The sequence below is a fragment of the Narcine bancroftii genome, chromosome 13 (genome assembly GCF_036971445.1).
Source record: "Narcine bancroftii isolate sNarBan1 chromosome 13, sNarBan1.hap1, whole genome shotgun sequence".
Classification (NCBI taxonomy): Eukaryota; Metazoa; Chordata; class Chondrichthyes; order Torpediniformes; family Narcinidae; genus Narcine; species Narcine bancroftii.
In genome coordinates, this window is record NC_091481.1 from 204,753 (window position 1) to 214,856 (window position 10,104).

At 42.2% G+C, this 10,104-nt stretch overlaps 1 protein-coding gene across 1 annotated transcript in view; it reads right to left on the minus strand.

Moving 5' to 3' along the window:
* The window catches only part of LOC138748701 (protein piccolo-like), a 191,736-nt gene extending 183,216 nt beyond the window's left edge, over positions 1 to 8,520 (minus strand). Inside the window, exons 1-2 of the mRNA XM_069909320.1 lie at positions 7,965 to 8,520; positions 116 to 4,977 (exon numbers count right to left, since the gene is read on the minus strand). Coding sequence (XP_069765421.1) covers positions 116 to 4,977; positions 7,965 to 8,414 — 5,312 coding nt within the window. The 5' untranslated portion in view covers positions 8,415 to 8,520. The remainder of the gene's footprint in view (positions 1 to 115; positions 4,978 to 7,964) is intronic.
* Between the last annotated feature and the right edge of the window lie 1,584 nt (positions 8,521 to 10,104).

The window sequence follows — 10,104 nt, forward strand, 5'->3', positions numbered from 1 at the left end:
CAAAACGATGAAATAAAAGGTTAATTGCAATTTAATTCCTCATGCGTAATATTCTGGAACCAAATGTACAAAAAAATAAATGAGAAATGATGTAAAAGGAAAGCATTAGGCCAACACAAGTTGAGGGAAACCAAGCTGCTTTAATTTAAAGGAGAGATCTGTTGCTGTATCATACGGACCTGCTGTCAGTTTTCCTGCAGTCAGATCTACTGCTCCATCTGCTGCTGCACCAATAGTGTCAAAGCTGTGTTTGCTCTTGTACAGAAACACACCAGCTTCTGCCAAGTTGGTATCAGACATGGAAGGCTTCATACTTCCAAATCCCCGGGAACCATGGGATCCATTACGATCGTACACATAATGGTCATCCCTGTACCCATAACGATCTTCAGGCAACGCAGAAGCAGGTTCCTTCGCCAAAGAGGAACAGCTACGACCAAACGGAAACTTATAAACCACATCACAACAAACGCTCTGTCTTCCTGCAGTTAAATCAACAGGTTTATCTTCTTCGTCCACAATTCCAGTAGCAATTCCAGATGTCAAATCATCCAGTGCTACCATCATCCGGTGAGGTTTTCTGGTGCTTAAGTCAACTGCTACAACCTCCGCAGGTTGTCCATCTATCCATCCATTTGTGGTGCCAGTTGGGGCAATGCTTGATGGTTCGGACCAGCCCACCGCTGGTATAGTGGTACCACATGTTAGATTGATGGGAACTTCTGCCACACTGGGTTCAGCTGTCTGACCACGAGGAACAGCTCCATCGTCAAACTTGGCCGTTAGCTGAAGTGGCAATGGCACATCGTGTCCCAGATCCACAGGTCTCTCAGACGCTGCAGTAAGGGTAGTGTCGGAAGTGCAAGCAACTGCAGTGACACTCACTGTTGGCACTGCCAAGGTAGAACATGGCATTTGATCCACTGATCCAGCTGTACTTAGATTCACAATGGCAGGTTGAACCACACTGCCCTGACATCTACCACCAGCATCAACTATTAAATCCTGTCTTCTTCCTTCCATTGAGAGTGTGGATAAATCCATGCCTTGATCTGCCATGACAGTGTCCAGAGATGATAAAGTCCGTAGATCAATCACATCACTTAAGAATGGGGTTGTATGGTCCAAGGCTCTCCTAGTTTGATGAAGGTGTGGTTGTTGAGAATATTTACTGTCAGGAGGTATGGATATAGAGACACTCAATGCGCCTGTGCTTGGTACTGTATTGTACACCACAGGGACTTTTGTGACATGAGTTGATGGCTCATGGGCCACTGTTGATATAACACCATGTGCCAAACTCTGATAAAAGTAAACGGTCTCTGTTTTCCCTCTTTCAACTATTTTCTGAGTTTCTAAAGACTGAGTGAAGTGAGCCAAGGATATTGTAGATGGTAAACAGGCAAAACCATGTGATTTTGAGGAGGTTGCTTCCAGCTGAGTTGGAGATGCTTGGCAGGTAATAGATTCTGTGGGTGTTCCAGGCTCAGATGGCAAGGTGATTACCACATAAGTAGCTTGGGAATGCAAGGTTAACTTTGGAGAAGATCGGTTTGAAAGAGGCGACATAGGAGACGTTGGTGAGATAGGTTTAAAGTCTCCTGGTGAGGTTAAGTTCAAAGACAATGTTGAGGCTTTATGCTGTAATTCACTTGATCGATGCACAGTTAAGGGATGGTGAGTTAATGTTGGTTTTGGAGGCATTGCGGGTTGCAGTCCATCTATTGGCCTTGTCGGGAATATCAATCCAGAGGGAATTGAGGCTGGTTTTGGGGGGACAGGGGGTGGCATTGGATGAAGTATTGCACTGGCTGGAACTTGAACTTGGGCTGACTTCTTTGGGATGATAACGGGATTTTGAAAAGTTAAAGGAGGAAGAGGAGGTGGAGGTGGTGGTGGAGGGAGCTCTGAGTCTATATCAGATTGCAATGCTGGACTTGTAACAAATGAGCCCACTTTGAAAGGTATAGAGGGATTCCAGGATGTGGTTTGCGCTGGTTGTGGGGCAGAACAGGTGGCAGTGGTGAAATCTGTTGTTGAAGTTATTTTTCTCTTCTCCGATCCTGGCAGAATGGAAGCCTGTGCAAATTTAAATCTTGGTTGGCTTACACTTGGGGTTCCACATCGAGTTACACTCACTGAGGGTGAAACTTTACCATAAAGATTATTTACAACAGATGATGCCACAATGGCAGAGGAGGCAAGGTCCGAACTGTCTAGACTAGGAGGCACAGAAATAACTCTATGATCTGGCATAGTTGCAAGCTCTGAAGGGGCTGTGACTGAAATAGGATATCCTTGAGAAGTCCCTCCCATTGCACATGTTACAGGATCTATTACAGTCGACGGGGATGATGAAATAACAGTGTCTTTACTTGTGGTCGAAATGTTTCCCCTAGTAGGTGCAGTGTAGCAAACTGCAGCGGTCTCGGCTGCAGGAACAGTTGAAGGAATTGTGCAAGTTGATGTGACACATTCTGTGCATGTTGCTGTTGTGGTTTGCAGAGAGCAGGCTGTTGTCTCTGGTTTCTTGTGTTTCACAGTCTTTGGGACATCATGTCTTTTATCAACACCATATTGTTCTGCAAGTTCAGTTTCAATGTCTTCTTCTACAGTAAAGTGCTGTGTAATTTTAACATCTGGGATAGAATGCATCCTACCTCCTGTCAGTGCCATTTGGGTCGCCTCTGCATCAAAACGTGGCATTGAGGTTATCAACTGGTCACGTGCTGTTGTGGAAGCAGATGAAAATGTGGTTACAGAAACACGAGTTGCATCTGAACCAGCAGACACAGGGGACTCAGGAGAACTTGGCTGTGTTGGGCTGGTTCCAGGAGTTAACAGTGCCCTTTGCCGCTTCATGAGCTCTTCATATGTGGTGTCAGCATCTAATAAGTGTCTATCCATGTCTGTACAAGGTTCAGTGCCTGCCAATGAATGTGGAACAGCTGCATTTCCACGAGTTTGCGTGGTGGAAATCAATTGCTGTTGTTGGAGACTCACCTCTAAAGGTCGTGTGTGGGCATTAGTGGAGGAAGGTGACTTTTTCATTATTTCTTCATAAATTTCATCTGGGGTTCTTAATTTATTTTCAGCTCCTTGGAACAATTCAGCACCAGTGTCTTGCCCTGTATTGAAGTCATGATTATCTGTGCTTTCATTATAAGCATCTTCTACCAAAGATTCATAGATATAATCTTCTATTAACATGCCCCCATATAAAGGCTCCTTTTCAAATACTTCATCAGGTCCTTTCTTATTTTGAAGTAATCTTGCTTTCTGCATCAATGCTTCATAGGCTTCCTCTGCACTTTTCAAAGACTTGGCATTGGCACTTTTGTCATCTGTTGGTGAATACAATGAGACAGACATGGGCAACTTGTAAACTTTCTGGACAACAATAATTTTTTCTGGACTTATTTCAAAGCCTTCCGATTCAGACTCAACACTTGGTGAATATTCAGAACACGAAGATCGATGCAACTCTTCCATTTCTGCAGCTTGACGAAGCTCCTCTGTAGGTGAGGCATCTTCGATTGGCGAGAGATTGCTGGGAGGTGTTTTTGGACGCTCACGCCTTCTCTGAGCTCTCAGCTCATCCTTATCTTTTTTAGATTTCTTTGTTGAACTTTTTCTTTGCTGCTGTTCCCATTCTCGTTGCTTCTCTTGTTCTCGCAGAAGTTCCTCCTCCTCCCGCAATTCTTCTTCTTCAGAAGAATCTTCAATAGTCGGCAGCAAAGGACCATGTGATCTGTGCCTAGCCTTTCGCTGTTGCTTACTCTCTGAAAGGACCTTGTGGTGACTCGGGCCACTGTCACTGTCTTCATCCAAAGATGACGCAGACGTGGGGGAGGTACCAGGCGTGAGGCTGGAAGTTGCGTGCAGACTGGAAGAACCTTCTCCTCTTGATCTGTCTTCTGGTGAATCAGTCAAGCTTTCCATCTCCAGCTCTGGCTCTTCATCATAGTATAATTCATCCTTTTTGTTCTCAGAACCTTCTGCATATTTATTGGTTATAGAACTGTTCAAATCAATTGTTTTAAAGCGTCTAAGACCTCCGCCAGCTGAAAGAGACAAGTCATTATCTTGACTTTTTGTCTCTCTGTACTTGGTGTCGGGGCTCTCATCATCTTCGTCTTCATCATGCCATGAGTGCCGTCTCCCCGATTCATCATCATGGCTTAAGCTGCTTTTTTTGGAAAGGCGTTTATGTTTAACAGTTGATCCTTTGCTCTCAGACCGCTCTTTTGTACTAATCTCTTTCAGTTGACCCCTGATATATTCATCCTCATCAGATCCAGATTCTTCTGCACTCATCTCAATTATCTGTTTTCGAATAAATTCTTCTTCATCACCAGATCCGTGGCTGTCACTGCTTGAGAATCCAACACTGATTGCTCTCTGTCTATGAGGACGGGGAGAGAGCTCGCTTTCACTACTGTCCTCTAGAGAATCGTACCTCTGCCTCCGCACGGCTGCTTCATCCTGAGAACCACAGCTTTCTCTTGCTTCTGTTTTATGGAGCATATCAATGTGATTCTCATCCTCCAGACCTTCTTCATCTTCTTCCTGAATATCTTCCAGATCCTCTTCATCTGAGCTATAAGATTCAGGGGTAATTGACAAGGTCCTTGGCCTGTGTTGTTCTCTTTCTTGGTCAGTATAAAGTCTGTATGGATCTTTGTACTGTCCTGGCTTCTCATTATTTTGTGTATTTGCCTGAGCTTCTAAAATTGAAAGTACAGTGCTTTCTAACTTGGCAAGATCAGAAGGACTTGAAGGACTACTTTCCTGAGAAATTGAATCATTTTTTGTTGGCTCTTTGAGTAAGTCTTTATCTTCACTTTGAAGAGTGGTTGTAATTTCACCCAGTGAGCTTGATATGCCATCAGATGAATAGCCTGTATCACTTAAACCCTGTGGGCTCCTCTGCTGAAGTAGTGCAGCTGAATCTGATTTGTCTTCCTCTTTCTCCTGCTTTGGAAACACAGCACGTCATTGAATGAAAAACAAACAATAATCAGAACGTTTTTTTAATCTAAAATACTTCAGAACAGTAAAATCCCTGCTATCTGGAATTCAAGCAACCAGCAGCCTCAAGCAACGGGCAAAAAAATTGTGGAAAATAAATGGGTAAAAAAAAACGTGAATTTAAAATTGTCACTCCTCAGAGTTAGTTCTCCATTCATGCAACACACAGTCTCAACCAATCAGGAAATTAACTTATCTGGCCACTACAAATCCCCTTAGGTGGCGGATACCAGGGATTTTACTGTATTTAGAAAAATATAAGAAATAGGAGAAATATTGGCACACTAAACACCTGAAATATATTTTCTGAGGTTGCCTCAACTGCTTTCTTGGAGAGAATATTCCACAGATTTCATACTCTTTGCAACTTTCCGCTTTCTATACCAACTGATCACTTTCTGGAATTCTGCACTTCTGTCCTCTGTGTGACTTGTTGTACAAAAAACTTTATTGGACAGTTCTTCCTCACCTCTGTCTTGAACCTACTCCTTCAAATCTTGAGGCGATACCCTTCCCCAGTTCCACTTCATCTGTCAGTGGAAACAATCTCTCTGCTTCTATCTTATCAATTTCTTTCATAATTGTATGAGTTTCTATAAGATCTCCTTTCTCATCCTTCTAAATTCTCGTGAGTATTGTCTCAGGGAACTCAATCTCTCCCCATAAGTTATCTTAGTGTGCATAAATAATCCACAGCAAATAAAAGTAGGTGCAGAAATAGGCTAATTCAGTCCATCAAATCTGCCCCACCATTCAATCAGGACCTGATCCATTTTCCAACTCAGCTCCACTGACCCGTATTTTCCCCATAATCTTTCCTGCTCTGGTTAATAAAGAATCTATCAATCTCTCCTTTAAATACACCTAACAATTTGGTCTCCACAACTGCCTGTGACAATAAATTCCAGATTCACCACCCTCTGGCTCAAGAAATTCCTCTGCATCTCTGTTCTAATCCAACACCCTTCAATCCTGAAGTTGTGCTGTCTTGTCCTAGTCTCTCCGACCATGGAAACAACCTTTCTCTATCTACTCTGTCCATGCTTTTCAACATTTGCTATGAGATTCCCTTTCATTGTCTTTAAATTTCAATGAGTACAGGCAAAAAGCGATCAAAGGTTCCTCATACCTATCCCTTTCATTCCTGGGATCATTTTTGTGAATCTGCACTAATACTCTCTAGCAACAGCACATCCTTTGATGAGCTCCAAACTGCTCACAGTGTTCCAAGTGACATTTCATCAGTGCCTTATGAAGCCTCAACATCACATCTATGCTTAAAACAAGCTGGAACAGTGGGGTTGGATCAAAATAGCTTGGAATAATTTTTCCCATATTTGTATTTTGCTTTCCCTTCACCGAATCACCAGAAACAAAAATAACTTACTTTTTAAAAAATGCTAGCATAAATCATCCCATTTATACATTGAACAACTTTTCTGAACAAGTGGTATTAGAAAATGCATCCCATGTTATGATTAAACTGGGGTACATCTCATTCATTTATCATTTTCAAACTGAATTGGCAAATTGATATTGTGTTCATTTGAAATGAATATGTATCCTTATGATTTTTGAACACTTAAATTTGGACAAAAATAACTATAACATTTATTGTTCATACTGTATAATAATCTCAAACATTTAAAAAAAAAATCTGATGCTGGAAAAATGAAATAGGAGGAGAAATGCTGGAAATAGTCAACACGAGTTTATGCATGGCAGTTCATGTCTAACCAATCTTATCAAGTTTTTGGAGGAGGCAACAAGGAAACATTATGAAGGAAAGGCTGTGGATGTTGACTATATCGACTTTAATAAAGCCCTTAACAAGTTCCCGTATGAGAGGTCGGTCATGGTTCAGTCACACTGTATTCATGATGAAGTATATAATTGGATTAGACATTGGTTTTATGGGAGAAGCCAGAGAGTGGGAATGGATGATTACTTCTGACTCGAAGTCTGTAACTACTAGTGTGCTTCAGAGAACATTGCTTGGTCTACTGTTGTTTGTCATCCATATCAATGACCTGGATGATAATGTGGTCAATTGGATCAGCAAAAATGGGGTGCAAAATGGCAGATGGAATTTAATGCACAAAAGTGAAGTGCTGGACTTTGGGAAGACAAACCAGTGGAGGACTTGCACAGTAAATGGTAAGTCACTGCAGAGTGCATTAGAATAGAGAGATCCAGGAATATAGATCATAATGCCTTGAAAGTGGGGTAAGAAAGTTGATTGGGTCATGAAGAATGTTTTTGGCACAATGGCCTTCATCAGTCAAAGTACTGAATATAGGAGTTGGAATGTCATGGTCAAGTTGTACAAGACATTGGTGAGGCCAAATTTGGAGTATTATCTGCAGTTTTAGTCACCTGACTACAGGAAAGATATTAATAAGATAGAAAAAGTACAGAGAAGATTTACTAGGACATTGCTGGGACTTGAGGAACTGATTTACAAGAAAAAGTTAAATAGTTTAGGAATTTATTCCCTGAAGCATTGAAAAATGAGGGGAGATTTGATAGAGGTATCCAAACTCATATGGGGTACAGAAAAGATCATTGCAAGCAGGCTTTTTCCACTATGGTTGAATGAGACAAGAACTAGAGAACTAGCCACCACAGACTGTTATGAGGAAATGTTTAAGGGGAACTTATAGGGCAACTCCTTCACTTCGAGGGTGGTGAGAGCATGGAAGGAGCTGCCAGCTGAAGGGGTGGATACAGGTTCAATTTTGACATTAAGAGATTGATTGGGGCATGGATGGCATGTCTTAAGTATCCAAGTTGATGGACGGTGAGATAATTGTTCAGAACTGACAAGGTGGGTTGAAGGGCCTGTTTCTGTATTCACATTGAAGAATTATTTTGAAAGAAGGACAAGAAGGTGATAAAAGGTTTTCTTTACCATTTTTGCTTCCGTTACTTACTGTTATTACTTTCTCTGTTTCAGCTGCTGGATCTTTGACAGCTGTTTCCAAATGCATTGGCATCGGCACATCTGTGACTGGTTTCTTGGCTGCTTCTGTTTTCTTCGAAATGGATTGGAGCTGCTTCTTCTCAGAAACTGAAAGCTGCTCTCCAGTGCCTGGCTTTGGGGTGCGTGGATCCTGAAACTGAGATACATCTTGTTTGATTGCAGCTGATATTTCTTCTGGTTTCGCTGGAATATTTGAGACTGCTTTCTTTACCTCTTTCTCCTGGGAAAGACTTGCCTGTTTTTGCTCTGTTTCTTTGGGCTGAAGGACCATTGCTTGCCCTGATAAGGTTTTTGAAGATGCTGAACAAACTGAAGATGAATCTTGCTGAGAATGTTGTTGTTCGGGTGGAGGGACCATAGGTGATGACTGTTTTACTGACATTGGAAGCATGGACGACATTTTCCCAGACTCTCCAAGTTGTCCACTGAGAACTCGTTGAGTATGACAGGTCAAGCACAGCCATTCCTCAACCTAAAACACAAATACGATGACAATCAATAAAATAAGATCTTTGACCTGATCATTTTTCGTCAGTTTTTTTATATAATCATATTATGTTAACAGAAGCCACATCAACCTTTGAATCCTGCCTCTCTCTCTGTGAGACCAGGGCTCTGTCTTCATGTTTTCACTCTCAGTATCTGATCTAATTTCCTTCTGAAAATTGTGACTAATCTGTGTCCAATTTGTCAGAAAATGTATTGGGGAAATGATTTTTCCTCTTGCTGCCTGCAGTCCCTTTGCCAATCACCTCCCAAGATCTGCCTTTTGGTTTTTAATCTTTCCACGAATGGGAGCAGCTTCTTTCCATCTGTTCTGCCAAGATCCCTCACTCAATTTGAATATCCCCATCACATCGCAACCTTGTTTATTTTAAGCAGAACAACGTGAGCTTTGCCGGCCTTGGCCTTTACTCACTTGGAAGATGCTAGATTCTACAAACAATTTACAAGGGAGATGATAACCAGTGGAATTCTCTCAGCAGAGAATCCAAACCCAAGAGATATAAATGCAGGAGAGGTAGGCATTTATGGAATATGGAAATATGGTCAGATTTTATGCAAAGGATTACAAATCTTTGGAGTTCTGTGCCCTGAGACCTGAGGATGCTCAGTTATTGAATATGTTCAAGAGTGTGACCAACAGTTGATGGCACAGAGTCAAAGTGGATCAAGGACTACCATGCAGCCCCAGTGACTCGGGTATGATCTTGATCTTGTGCTGTCTGTGTGGAGTTTGCATGTTTTCTATTTTACTATAAAGGTTTCCTCTAGTTGCTCCAGTTTCCTCCCATGACTCAAAAGATAACTAGCCATCACAGATTGTAACGAGGAGATGAGTGACAGGAGAATGATGGGCTGAAGGTATGTGAGACAGAATGCAGGAAAGCGTGGGGGAATGAGACTGCTGGGATTGCTAAGAGGCCACAGGACTCAATCAGCCAAATAATCTCCTACTGTGTTGAAGAAAGTAAATATATTGACATTGAGAAAATTGAGGTATTCTGGAATTGGGGAGGAAGTGGAGAAACATGGGATCAGTCACAATCCTATTGATCAACAAAGCAGGCTCCAGGACCTGAATAACCAATCTGATTTTTTTTTCCTTATCACCACAGTTTTATGCATTCATTTTCATTTGCCACATCTGACCATTCCAGTTTTCCTGTGCCCTCTTCACTGCCATTTCAATTGCCACATCTGACCATTCCAGTTTTCCTGTGCCCTCTTCACTGCCGTTACAATTGCCACATCTAACCATTCCAGTTTTCCTGTGCCCTCTTCACTGCCATTTCAATTGCCACATCTGACCATTCCAGTTTTCCTGTGCCCTCTTCACTGCCGTTACAATTGCCACATCTGACCATTCCAGTTTTCCTGTGCCCTCTTCACTGCCGTTACAATTGCCACATCTGACCATTCCAGTTTTCCTGTGCCCTCTTCACTGCCGTTACAATTGCCACATCTGACCATTCCAGTTTTCCTGTGCCCTCTTCACTGCCGTTACAATTGCCACATCTGACCATTCCAGTTTTCCTGTGCCCTCTTCACTGCCGTTTCAATTGCCACATCTGACCAATCCAGTTTTC